Source organism: Eschrichtius robustus, chromosome 6, assembly GCF_028021215.1.
Source record: "Eschrichtius robustus isolate mEscRob2 chromosome 6, mEscRob2.pri, whole genome shotgun sequence".
NCBI classification, from domain to species: Eukaryota; Metazoa; Chordata; class Mammalia; order Artiodactyla; family Eschrichtiidae; genus Eschrichtius; species Eschrichtius robustus.
The window spans coordinates 135,994,286-136,007,841 of record NC_090829.1 but is presented as its reverse complement, the minus strand read 5'-3'; the positions used below and the strand labels follow the sequence as shown (position 1 = coordinate 136,007,841).

The window sequence follows — 13,556 nt, the reverse complement described above, 5'->3', positions numbered from 1 at the left end:
ATTAAGAAAAAGGAAATTGTTAGTCAACTGCCAAAAAAAAAAAATTAGCTAAGAGAGACAAACATTTCAGGGAACTAACTTGCTACCACTCATTTTATGCCCTATTTCACAATGCTTAGTATCTGAACAATCCACAGGGTTCCAAAGTACATCAAAAATTTGTTCATTTCCTCTCTTACTCAGGCAGAATAATAATAGACTTTTGTGAAGGTATCATATGCCTCGGCAATTTCAATAGATAACATTCTTAGATAAAGAAATAGCCTTAAAAAAAAAGTTGTGTCAGAAATGCTCCTTACTGGAGCTACTTAAAGAAGTTTTAAATAGTTTTTAAACCATCACTAAATTAGTGTCCCTCATTTCTCAATTTAGATTACCTAAAGTTTCTGGGTTCTTTACAAACCTCCTACAGAAAGAACTCAATATTTTAAAATGGTTTTTTCTTTAGCAATAAGCAAACAACCATCAAAACAACATAAATGTTTCAAGTAAACTATTAAAAATTTGAGAACAAAAACACAGTATTTTGTTCTCAGTGACAGGTAGAAATCATAATTTTGGGGGGCATTTAAGCTTCTGCACCTTAAGTCATCTAAAAATAAAGGTATCCCAACAAATACATTCCTCCTATTTCAGAGGTTAAGAGTAGCACTATATAAACCAGCTGGCCTGCTGGATCCATGGCCCCAGTTCCTTCCCTCATATCCTGTCCACTACATAATCCATGAGATCTCTGAGCCTGGTCTTCATCCTTTCAAAGGGATTAGTAAAAACTGCCTCCGCGTTGACAGAATTGAGATTTTCCAGATGCATTTTTTGGTATGGTATTTGTTTTTATTACCTCTACCTTTTATTGTACTTGTTTTTATTATCCGTACGTTCCGACCACGGAAACATTAAGAGTAGGATGCCAGCAGATAAGCACAAAGAAACGCATCTGTCCGGAGTCTGCAGGTATTTAAAATTTCAGGCTGGTGCTGCCTTCAGAATAGCACTGATGATGGCAAAGTTCTAAAGGAAACTTTCATATTAAGAGGCCATCAAAAATCTCCATAGCCTTCAACTCAACACAGAAGCCGCTAATTTATTTCTTCAAAAGCAAAGCCTTTAGTCTGAATCACAACAAAAGATGTCTATAGGAAATGTAATCTACGAAGTTGCCTTCTAATCCAAAGGCAAACAAGGAGTAAAGGAAGGCGCAACCCATTCCTCTTTGGTTTCCTTTTCCTGGGGATTCTGATCACATTTCCTCGTTCAAGCAAGAGCCGGTAATTGTGCCTTCGGTCCACACCGTAAAGCCCTGTCTGTGCGTAAAGAAAGGAAGGGGAACGGCAGACACCGGGGACGCGCTCCCACTGAAAGGAGAGCCGCTTTCCGTTAAATACCATCAGAGACAGCCCCAGCAGGAGGACTCAGGGCCAAACGGCATTGACTGTCCTTCACTGACAGGGATTTCGCAGGCACACGAGAGAGAAAAAGGGATGAGCCGGGAACTCGAGGCCGGGGGAGAGAGGCGGGAGGCGCGACGCCGCTCCCCGCGAGCTCCGGATCCCCGGGAGGCTGGCGGGGAAGCGAGGCTTGGCCGGCCCGCCAGGCTCAGGTGGCCGAGGGCAGCGAAGTCAGCCCTGGAAGGACCGACCGCCCCACGTCCCCCCTGAGGAAGGAGGGACCCCGCTCGCCGGCCACGGCTGCGGACGCCCATTCAACCCGAAGCCCGTCCCGTGGCCGCCACCCCCTCAGTCCGCCGCGGAGCCCTGGCCTCCCGGCGCCCGCCAGCCGGCCGCCCCACCGCAGCCCCCGGGAGAATAGGAAGGACGAGGCACAGGGTCGGCGGGTGCCTCGCCTCCCGACCGTGCGGCAGAGGATGAAGGGCGCCCGGAGGGACGCGCGACGGCCCGGGAAACGGGCGCCCCAGGCGGCCATCGCGCCGACCCCCGCGCCGACCCCCGCCCCTGCCGCCTTCCCGGTCCAGGCCGCCGCGGTCCAGCCCGCTCCTCACCTCATCTCCAGGCGGGTCCACGCTGCCGCCCCAGGGACAAATCAGTACAGCTCACTCGCAGCGGGAGGGAACGCAGGAGCCGCAGCCCTGCACACCATCCCCGCCCGCCCGCCTCTCCGTACGTCCCGGAGCCCGCTCGGGATTCTCCCTCGCGAGCCGCCGTACTACGGAGCAACCAAGCTGCGCTCCCTCCCCTCTCCTCCGATCTTCTCTACCTCCTTCGCTCCCTCCCTCGCTCCCGCCTATCTCCTCATCTCCCTCGGCTGCCTTCCCTGCTCCCATCCACCCCTCCATCTCCGCCCCCGGTGGGTGGGGACAAAAAAACCCTACCAATCGGAAGAAGGGGCCCACACCTCCTCACCGCCCCCTACCTCTAGCCCCGCCCACCGCGGGGAACCAAAGGAGGGGCAGCTGAGAGAAATGAAAGAGGACGGAGTGACAGCCGAATAAACCAATCAGCAAGCCCAAAGGGGCGTGACCTGGGCTCTCCTTCCTCCCCACCCCCTTTCCAGAAGGCGTAACTAGAGATGTCTGGTCTGGGATTTTCCTGACGGGGCTTGGGCAGATTTTGTTCCACGAGTTCGGTGCATTTCTCCGTTGCCGTGCGAAGCGAGACACTAGTTAGCATGCGTTCAACTAACTAACGGAAAGTGTTAAAGGAAAGAACAATGTGGAGGCAAAAGGGAGGCGGGGAACAGTCCAAAGAAGATGATGGGGATACGGTTGGAATGAGGAAGGGTGTGGTCTTTGATATTTGCATAAAACTGAACCCTTCGGCAACTAGGACTTCGCGCATTTATTGGTAGCCCCTGGTGCATCGCCTTAGAGCATGCCGGGAGATGTAGTTCCGTGTTCGGTTGCTATGGCGTTCCCTACAGCCTCGGAGAGTCCGAGAGCCTCCGAGACTGACGAGAGGCCTGGCCAATGGGAACAGCCCCTGGCCCAGAGGGGGCGGACCCTCTGCAGAAGGACTCGAAGGTGGCTGTGGTGAAGGTGCAGGCCATTGGAGCCGCTCCGAGGCAGGTGAGTGCCGAGAAACGCGCTGCGTGTCTCGGGAAACCGGGCCTTGGGGGAAAGAGCGGGAGACGCCCCGGCGAACCGTCCAGCCCTGGGGCGGATGGTGGTTACCGTCCTCAGATCTCTCGGGCCCAGGCCTCGCTTAGCTGAGGCCGCTGAGGGGCGGGTAAGACTTGATTTGACTGACGATTTCCTGGTCCTTACAGGTTTGGATGGTAGATTTTACCTCAGTTTGTATCTCTCTCCACATTTATGGAGGCAGAAGTCTGGAAGTTCCCTTCCACTGAATCTCCCAGGTTGGATTTCTCCCCTTCCTGCATCTTTTTGTTCCTCTACTTGGAGTTTCTTTTTTTTCTACCTTACTCCTTCCCTACCGCCGCTTTCTCCTCCACTTTTGTTTTTCGGTGAGCACTTACTTAAAGCCAGGGTATTCGCATTTATGTAACTGTAGGGCCAGGTTTGTCCTCCGGAGTAAGCTCGACGGCGGAATACTCTGGAGCGATGCGAGAGAACCACCTCAGAATCATATTGAAGCGCAGATGCTGATTGTGTAGGTCTGGGCGGCCCTGAGAATCTGCAGTTCTGACAAGCTCTCAGGTGCTGCTGGTCCGCGTCATGAGCAGCCGGGTTCTCCATCAGCTCTGAGTGCAGATTTAATGAGAGCCACGTTTAAAAAAAAAAAAAAAAGAAAGAAAGAAAAAAGAAAAGAAACATGAAATTAATTTTAAAGTTTCATTTAACCCAGGATGTCTAAAATATTACCATTTCGGGATTTCCCTGGCTGTCCAGTGGTTAGGACTCCGAGGTCTCACTGCTAAGGGCCCCGGTTCCATCCCTGGTCTGGGGAACTAAGATCCCACAAGCCGCGCGGTGTGGCCAAAGATAAGAAATAAAATATTATCGTTTCGATACATAATCAGATATTTTAAAATCGAAATATTCTGCATTCTCTTTTTCTTCATATTAAGTCTTCGAAATCTGATGTGCATCTTACAGTAACGGCACGTCTCAGTTCTGACTAGGCACAGTTCAAGGGCTCCTTGGTGGCTAGTGGCTACAGTTACTGAATGGCACCGATCTAGATGATGTCATAGCCCACGGCCGAAATTAAAAGGTGTTAAAACTCAAGTTGCCTTGGACAGAACCCCTCGCTGCTCTGTGAGATGGGCTTTGGAACTATTGATATTTTACAAGTTCTCTGCTCAGTTTACAGAAATAATAGTAAAAACAGTCAACGTTTATTGAGCACTTACTGTGTGCCAGGTATTGTACTGAGGGCTTTGCGTGTATTTTTTTAAGCCTTACAGTACCCCTTTGAGGTAACTACTGTTATTATTCCTGTTTTATAGGTATGGAATCTAAGGCCCAGAAGGTTAAAATTACGTAGCCCAAGTCATACAGTGAATAAGTAGGAAAGCCAGGATTCAGGTTAGGGCCAGTTATGACTTCTAAATCGTATCCATCAATCACTGCAGTGTATAATTGTTACCTTTTATCACTAATTTCAACTTATTGATGCCTCTGCTCTAGATGGCAGAGGATGAGACATTCAGATTTGAAAGAGAGGGTTCACCATACAAGGCAAAGTTGCCTGTCAGTTGCAGTGAAATATTTCGGTAGTTTTACAACTCTCTGTGCTGTGCATTCAAAATCAGAGTTCTAGATTGAAGAAGAGTGCGCATAACCTCAAGGAGATATTACTATACCCTGGACAGTAATGTGTCTTGGTTCATTTGTGTACCTCCTTGAAGGAGGAAAAAGGGAAGGCTTGGGAATTCTTAAAATGTTTAACTATGGAATCACAGTGTTTTGGGGGTTTGTTTTTGGTGAAATCTTTTTTTAATTGATAAAAATGTTTTCTTGCTCCTGTGAACTTCACATAGAATAGTTCAAAGACAGCTTTATTTATGATTTTTCTAGACCCAATAAACAGTATACGTTGAGCTAATGAGAGTTTTATGAGTAGAAAAGCAAAAACACACATATCCACATAATGCTAAAATGTAGTATTTTGCAAAATAATTTTCTTCTCTTTTTATACATTATAGTAAAGGTGACATCTCATGAATTATTTTCCCTTGATTGTGAATTTATTAGTAAATATTTAATCAAAATTACAGTTCCTACTTTGCATCTGAAGTAAGAAATGATTTAAAATCCTATAGTGATTTAGAAAACTAAGTGTTGACAAACTGCAGTAATGTTAGTCTGTGGAGAAGAACATCCCTTAAGTCAGTTGGAGAAGAGGGAGAATGTATTAGAGATACAGGGAGGATCCCTCAGTTGCTTATCTTCCTCATCACCTGCATTGTCCCAGTGTGACATGATTAAGCCAGCAGGAAGGGATGACTGTCATTCGTGCCACCAGTGGCTCCACTGTTCCCTAGTAGTACAATATGGGAAAATATGATGCTAATTCAGAAATATAAATGAAAGTTAAGTTTCTGTCGTTCTAGATCTTACTATATTAAATGGCCCTACGTCAAATAGAAACTGGAACAAAAATTTCTAATCTTTCAATTAATAACCATCCCACTTCCCCAATCAAGCCACTACCCACCCCCCAGCAGTACTAGCAAGGGGGTCCTACTAGTAAGAATTCTTAAGTGAAAAGGTATTTTGTAAATCAACAAATAACAATAGTTAAGCTCTCTTGGAGGCAGGAGAATTAATCACATATTCTTTTGCGATTCAAAAGAGGTCATTGCTGAAGCCACTTGTTGCATATATAGGCAACAATTTGACGTATCCAATCCAATGCCTCTTGTTGTTGCTTCCGCCTAAAGCCCGTATCAAAAAAACTTTTTTTCCTTTCCTAATTCTTCACCTATCTTTAGATCTCAGGTTGTGTGAGATGTAAAGATTATGTGTCACTTGTATACATTGAATTGAGTATGTCTTGATAATGTTCATATAAATCTAGATTCTCATAATTAGAAGAGACTTTGTGATGGTCATCTCATCCCCCGACCTCCTCAACTGATGCTTGAATCTCCTTTATGATGCCACTGTAAATGTGTATCCAGCCTCTAGTTTAAATCCATCTAGTAAGAGGGACCATGCAACTTCATGCATTTTCCTAAGTTTTAAATTATATACCTAAAATGTGAAATAAAAAGTTCTTATAATACATGTTATTAGCTAGAAATGCTTTCCAGGTTTAGCTAGGTATGAGCCACTATCACAGTGCCTCCCATGCCCATCTTGTAACAGACCCAGGAGAACAGTACAGTATGTAGCCAAACACCTGTGTATTCATTGCTTATGTAAAGTGTCCTTAAAATATACGGATTTCTAGAGACTGTTGCCTGCACAATGTAGAGATATGCCTCCCTCTTTAAGAAGCAGAGCTGGCCTATCTATAGTTAGGACTACCAGTCTCCTCCACAACCTGCAAAGTATGGTATTTGAACCAAACCTCCGTTAGTTACTTTGATTATGCTGACCATATGTTTTATGGGTACATGGTTTGACATACTTCTTTCTCTGATATGTGGATATGTATGAAAAGTCCCACAGATGGGTAAGAACATTGTTAAAACTTAATATTGTCACCTCTTCAATATAACTGAAGATTTACCCCTAACAATCCAGCTAGTATCATAATGCTGTACACTAGGCCCAGCATGATGGGCCAGCATTTCAGAGTTGACTTCATCTGGTTTTTTTGGTAGCCTAGCTGCTTGACAGTGTATCTGTGCTTTCCTTAAAATAAAAATTAGGGTGGGTTAGAAGCATTAAAACTGAATCCTGAACCTGAAGTGGCCACCAAATTGTAAAGTTTGTGTTGGGGAAAAATGGAAAATTGAGCATATAAGAAGAGTTTGGACTTTCAGGCTTAGGTTGTCCATAGAGTAACAGGTGTATTGGATGAAGGAAAGAAAGGAAGCCATTCAGCAGCCTGTGGCCGTAGCCCCGGCCTGAGGCATTGCAGTGTTAGCCCATCGCTTGTGCTAACATCTAAAATGAGCAGGTAAGCCAGGACATTGTAAAGGAAAAGGAAGCCTTATGGTTGATAACTTAATGCAGAGGAAGGAATTATGATAGATTCTAAAATATCCTTGATGACTGAAGTTTGGTACAGCACAATCTTGTTTGGGGGAAGAAAAACGAGTCTAGTTTTATGTCCGTTGATTTTGAGGTTGATCTGATACTCAGAACACTTTTGGTCTGAAAGTGTAGATAAGGAATGATCTGTAGAGGTTTTATTTACAATTATTAATAGATGAGCTCCTTGGGGCATAGTGTAGCAGGGGAAGAGCAAGTGGAGTTCATGTTGTTATAACTAAGATGAAACCATTTGAAATTTCTTCCCATTGATTTTTTTTTAGAAATTCCTTAAAAGATTAGTACTTTCTTTAACTACTTTCTTGATGTTATTTATGGTAAGTGTTTAATTTATGCAAATTCCTTATTCTGCTTTGTACCAAAAATTATTTAAAATAGAGGTCTTAATTTTTGTTTCTCCAAATTTTTCATATGTTACCATTATAAAAATTTAAAGTATTACAACCATAATCTTCGATTTGTGGACTTATGTCAAATATATTTAAAATCAGATGTACCTGGAAAATTTTAAAATCTTTATGCTTTTTATAGGGCTTTTTACTTCAGCCTATATTTTTAAACAGATTTATTTTTATTTAAAAGTTTTACGTAGCACTTTTTTGATAAAGGAAAGCTTACAGTAGAATATATAATTTTGAGGTTACATGACATTCATCCTTGGAAATGGCATGATAAATAGTATACATTTAATTTATATTTTTATTTTATGAGGTGTTCAGTTGTTTTATTTCCTGTGTGCAAATATCTTTACATTCAATAAAAATTTTGTTAAATAATGGACTAAGTGTTCCATTTAATCTGGACCAGTGCCTAAGAAACTTAGTGGGACTTGAATATCATCTATTCTACCATTTTCCCCCTGTTAAGAACTTAGTATTGGGACTTCCCTGGTGGCGCAGTGCTTAACAATCCACCTGCCAGTGCAGGAGACTCGGGTTCGAGCCCTGGTCCGGGAAGATCCCACATGCCGCGGAACGACTAAGCCCGTGCGCCACAACTACTGAGCCTGTGCTCTAGAGCCTGAGAGCCACAACTGCTGAGCCTGCCTGCCACAACTACTGAAGCCTGTGCGCCTAGAGCCCATGCTCTGCAACAAGAGAAGCCACCGCAATGAGAAGCCCACGCACCGCAACGAAGAGTAGCCCCACTCACCGCAACTAGAGAAAGCCCTTGTGCAGCAACGAAGACCCAACGCAGCCAAAATAAATAAATTAATTAATTAATAAAGTAATTAATTAACAAAAAAGAACTTAGTATTCATTTTTGGGGTTGCAAAACAAGTAATAGTTCCTCAATTTTCTTCTGGCCACTTTTGTAAAAACATTTCTCTTTCTTCACTTTGTAACTTTGAGGGGTTTTTTTGCTCCCACATGTTTCCTTATTGGACCAACTAAACATTACTTTTTTCTACCAGCCAGACTGATTGTAACCTAATTTGGAGGAACTATTTAGAACGATCAGACCAAAAATACTGGCAGTATTATGTATATAACAGTTGTCTTAAGGGACACTAGGGGTTCACACAAACAGCTTCCAGGGTCTTTGAAACTGGAGGTACATACAGTATGAGATCCATGTGACTGCTGATCTGGGAGACATGCCGCATGTTCTCAGATGCAATGGGCAGGAAAGACAGTGGCTTCCAGAGTTACAAAGGGAGACACTTTGAAATCAAGATGTTGATGTGTAATTATTTCATTTCTCGAAAAGGCAACTCCAGTAGCTCCAGAATGAGTAGGAGCAGAGATTTGTTTATTTCATAATAAGGAATACTGATTCTTCGAAGCAATAGCTGGGAAAACCCACTAGTTAGTGAATAAAGCAAGGCCTTGTTTGTTAGTATGTAACAATGAAATCTAGAAGCATGGGACAGATGGGGTAGATTGCACGTCACTGGGAGGTGATTTCAGATAGGGAGTAGGACTTGAGCTTTACTTACTTCACAGAATCTATAGCGTAAGTACTGCACAGTCTCAGAGAGCAGGCAGTGCCTGGAGTCCTGAGACAGCGGTGGCCATATGGTGTGAAGTCATGCTGACTGGATCAGACAGGGTATGTGTTGGAAAAATGGGGGGGAGTAAGGTAGACTAGGGACAGTGGGTATGCATCTTAGACAGCCTTGACAACTAGGCAGAAGAGCCTAGATTTCTATGAAAGGGAATGCATAGCTGCTGTTCTGTGCTTAGGTTCTTCCCCTCTCCCCTACCACCCCAACAAACACATTGATGTATGTAGGCGCGCACACACCCACCCCAGAGGGCTTCTCTAACCAGAGGGCTAGACTTAATTTAATCTTCCTACCTGGCTCGTCTTTTCTTTATATACTTTGTTGATAGATGCTACATACATAATTTCTATAAATGTCTGGAATGTGTACTCATTTCTCTTAGTTCCAGCATTTGATTATTACCTTCTAGAAAGTAGCAACCATTACTGAACTGCTCAGTAAAAATCCACTATACAGATCCATTAGATCCACTAAGATTCTGCTTGCAGGGCCGGCTTCATGAGCACGGGACCTATGCAGTCACGCTGGACCTCACACTCAGAAGGGACTCAGGCTTGGTTTAAATGCTTGGCTGTCACCATCTTGAAATTTTAATAATTTCTGGACAAGTTTCCCCACATTTTCATTTTTCAGTGAGCCTTACAAGTTGGATTGCTAGTTCTGTCAACAAGCACTTAATTATCAATCCTAAACTAAAGGAGATAGGATTCTAGTTTTAAGTGATACATCTAACGTTAGCAGCTCAATAGAAAACCATTAAATATAATGGTTAAGAGAAATGACTTTGGAGTTGGTAACACCTGATTTGTCTCAGCTCTAGCCCAGGAGGTGCTATGAGACCCTAGGTATGTGCCTTAGCCTCTAAGTCTCAGTTTGCTCATCCATAAAATAAATTCAATAATACTGTACTACTTTCACCAAAAAATATGTACAAGAATGTTCTTAGCAGGATAATTTGTAAAAGTCTTAACTGGATACAGTCAAATGTCTATCTTTAGTGGAATGGATAATAATAATTTATTCATACAATGGAATACCATATAACAATGAGAATGAATGAAATAATACAACTACAGGCAACAGCATGAGTGAAATTCATAACACTGAGGGAAAGAAACTAAACATAAAGGAGCATGATTTCATATATAAAGTAAAAAACAGACAAAACTCACCTGCTCTTAAAACTCGGATATTGAGTGTCCTTAGGAGGGGAAGGTAGTGACTAGAAGGGGAACGAGGGAGCTTCTGGAGTTCTAGAGATGTATTTCCTGCTATGACATGGCCACATTCACTTTGTTGTAAAATTCAGCAAGCTATACACTTAGGATCTGTGAACTTTTCTATGTATATTATTTTTAGTTAATTTTTTTTGGGTAAGTTTTCCTTTGCTTGTTTGTTTGGGTTTTTGGCTGTACCACGCAGCATGTGGGATCTTAGTTCCCTGACCAGGGATCAAACCTGCACCCCCTGCATTGGAAGCATGGAGTCTTAACCACTGGACTGCCAGGGAAGTCCTTCTATGTGTATTTTATACAGTACTTCTATAAAATTTACATTTAAAAAATAGTCTTGTCATGCAATTACTATGAAAATTAAAGAAACAGCTGTGAATCCTTAGAGATGCTTCAAGAAGTCTGCAGAATACAGGTTTAAATACTTCCATTAAATGGCTTATAAACTGATACAGAGGAATTAGGGGTACAATTTCAATGTGTCTTCATTGTCCACTTTTTCCTTTTTTAATGGTCTATTTTAAGACTTTGAAAGCCCTTTCAATGACACCTTTGGTTATGAAAATTGAGCCCTCTGGCCTGCATAAGGTTTTTTAAATTTTTTCAAGTACATCTCAAAATTTTTATTGAACAGTAAAATGAAGTTAAGCACATGCTCACCTTTGTGTGAAAGGTTGAACTATAAGCCCATTCTCAAATGCGTACCAGAGATTGTTGCATATTATCTTGTTTAATTGCTTTCAAGAACTATTACCTGAATTCGTTTGAAGACAACACTTAGAGTTGTCATTTTATCCTTTGCCAGCACTATTTTTCAATTTTTACTTTCATTTGATCTGGAAGACGTTTTGTTGATTAGTTTATTTCATGTATATTTTTTCTTTTTTTGTTTTTAGGTGACTATGAAAGGCTTATATTTTCAACAGAGTTCTACAAGTGAAGAAATAACATTTGTGTTCCAAGAAAGGGTAAGAAAAATTGTCTAATCATTAAATGAAACAAGATAGTGTATTTTCCATATGTGACAGACCCAGTTTTAAATGGCCTGTTACAAATTATTTTGAGTTGAACTAAATGAGTGAAAATTACTTAAGTGAAACCCTATAAATTACTTTAATCTTATGTGAAAACAGTGGTCCATATTGTGGTATAACTATATTTTTTAAAGGAGTTGCTACAAAGGAGTTTTTAGTTCCTCAGGGTGGTGGCATAAAAGATACTAGGAAAACAGAACAACTTCAGTAGTCTTATGTGTTGCAAAATTAACCCAATTTATTCTGAATACCACAGTAAAGTGAGTTTTCAGATTGTAGGCATATTTCAGAAAATACTTTCTCTCATATTGGGAAATGAAAGAGGTGGAAAAGCATTGTTTTTCACACTAACTTCTGAGCTGTGCGAAGTTACCTCATTCACTAAGCCTTAAATGGTTTCCAGTTTTTTACCACTTTAAGCACAGATAGTAGAATTTTCATACATTGGTGATTGATTGAAAGGTTTGTGGCAGGCCAGAGTCATTATCCCACTGTAAATTTAGGGACGAAAGCTAAGTGCTATATGTATTTCATAGTGCCTGTATATTTCATAGTAGTAATAAGAATTTCCGGCTCATGAACACAATCCAGTTTTTCTGTGTTATCTTTCTACAGCTCCAAAATCATTTAAGTTAGGAGTCTAAACCTCAGACAGCTTGGCTTCTACCATTGGGTCAGGATGAAAGGTCTAAGAGTTTTGATTGGCTCTCAGGAGCAGTCATCATCAGGTTCACACAATCATGAGTAAAATCCACAAATTCATCGATATTGTTGAATATATTCGTGTTATCACCAAATATTATCAAATCTGAGTTTTAAAAAGGGATATCCCAGAATATTGTGTTCATATCAAATTAAACGCAGTGATCCCTTTGATAGAACACAGGAGGCACTGTGCAAGTAGCTGTTCTAGCCAACTTTTGATCTAATATTGGGGCATATCAGGGGTTGAAGAAAGCATTTTAATTATTGGTGTCATTGGTGGATGACATTGAGTACCTGAGTCTGAAATATCTTTGCCTTTGAAGTTATATCTAGCTGTGAAATATGAGGAATAATTAAGTTCCATTAAGTTTGTATTTTGACCCCAGAGTGCCATGGGGCATGCTGAAATGTCCAAGACAGATGTTAAATAAAGCAGAGATTAACAAATGACACTAACAAACTTTATTTATAGCATTAAGAAAAGTCCATAATCATTACTGTGTATATATTATGTGTATGTGTTTAAGGCTATCCCTGCATGATGGTTTGATGCTTTGAGATTATTTAAATTAAAATGAGGTACAGTATTTGTTGCTCTACTTCGTTATCCTGTGTTCATTGCCTACGCATATATCCGTGTCAGTATCTTAAGTACCTTTTCAAAATATGTACCCTAACTAAGGCTTTTTAAAATTTTTACCCCCAAATTCCCTATATTCTTTTGTATTATATACTATAGGATAATTGCTTGTACCTTTTTCAGTTAAGTAAGGTGTAAGATTTGGAGTCTGTTTGATTTTGTTCAATTATGTGTGAAAATTTTTGCGACATGAAGGCATATTCTAAAAGGAATGTGTAATTATTTTATTATTTGGTTCTAGGAAAATCTTCCTGTTACAGAGGATAACTATGTGAAGCTTCAAGTTAAAGCTTGTGCTCTGAGCCAGATAAATACAAAGGTATAAATACAAAGGTATTGGTGCTTTTATTTTGGCCAAAAGTCAAATGAGAGTTTCACAATATATTTAGCGTACAAAAATTATAGTAATAACAACTGACTTCTGAGTACGAAGAAATTATCATTCTTAGAAGAATAGAACAGCTAGGAAAAAGATTAAATGTTCATTTGTGTATTTCTATATTAAGGTAAATTATTAGCCTAATTGAAGTCATGCATTTCATATTATTATATGAAAATATTTTATAAACTCCTTTACATTGTGAAAAGCTGAGAATTTATAATTACTAAGGCCTATAATCAAGGAAGAAGTGACTGTTTAAATATAGTAAAAATAGAAACTAGAAACCTAAAATTAATTTATTAAGTCTCTAGTCTGTAGATATTTGTAGTCAATGTCTTGATAGGGTTCATATTCTTCTTGTCATTTCTCTTTGTCTCTCTCTCTCATACACCACCTCACACCACCCCACAGTAATCTTCCATTATTGACCACGAAGTACATGGAAAGTCTTCAAATGGTAAATAAATGAAG

The 13,556-nt window shown here is 41.0% G+C and overlaps 2 protein-coding genes across 6 annotated transcripts in view; one reads left to right on the top strand and one right to left on the bottom strand.

The window, feature by feature from the left end:
- Positions 1-2,227, bottom strand: part of ITSN1 (intersectin 1) — a 221,103-nt gene extending 218,876 nt beyond the window's left edge. For 2 of the 3 annotated variants that reach the window (XM_068547010.1, XM_068547011.1), the window contains exon 1: positions 2,000-2,223. The gene's annotated coding sequence lies outside the window, so the exon portion shown is untranslated. Of the gene's footprint in view, positions 1-1,999 lie in introns of all 3 variants that reach the window. The other variant, XM_068547009.1, reaches the window with a different exon arrangement.
- A 316-nt stretch (positions 2,228-2,543) lies between these two features.
- CRYZL1 (crystallin zeta like 1) overlaps positions 2,544-13,556 on the top strand; it is a 33,599-nt gene continuing 22,586 nt past the window's right edge. For 2 of the 3 annotated variants that reach the window (XM_068547006.1, XM_068547008.1), the window contains exons 1-3: positions 2,546-3,022; positions 11,221-11,292; positions 12,945-13,022. In XM_068547006.1, the coding sequence (XP_068403107.1) occupies positions 2,924-3,022; positions 11,221-11,292; positions 12,945-13,022 (249 nt within the window). In that variant the 5' untranslated portion in view covers positions 2,546-2,923. Of the gene's footprint in view, positions 3,023-11,220; positions 11,293-12,944; positions 13,023-13,556 lie in introns of all 3 variants that reach the window. The other variant, XM_068547007.1, reaches the window with a different exon arrangement.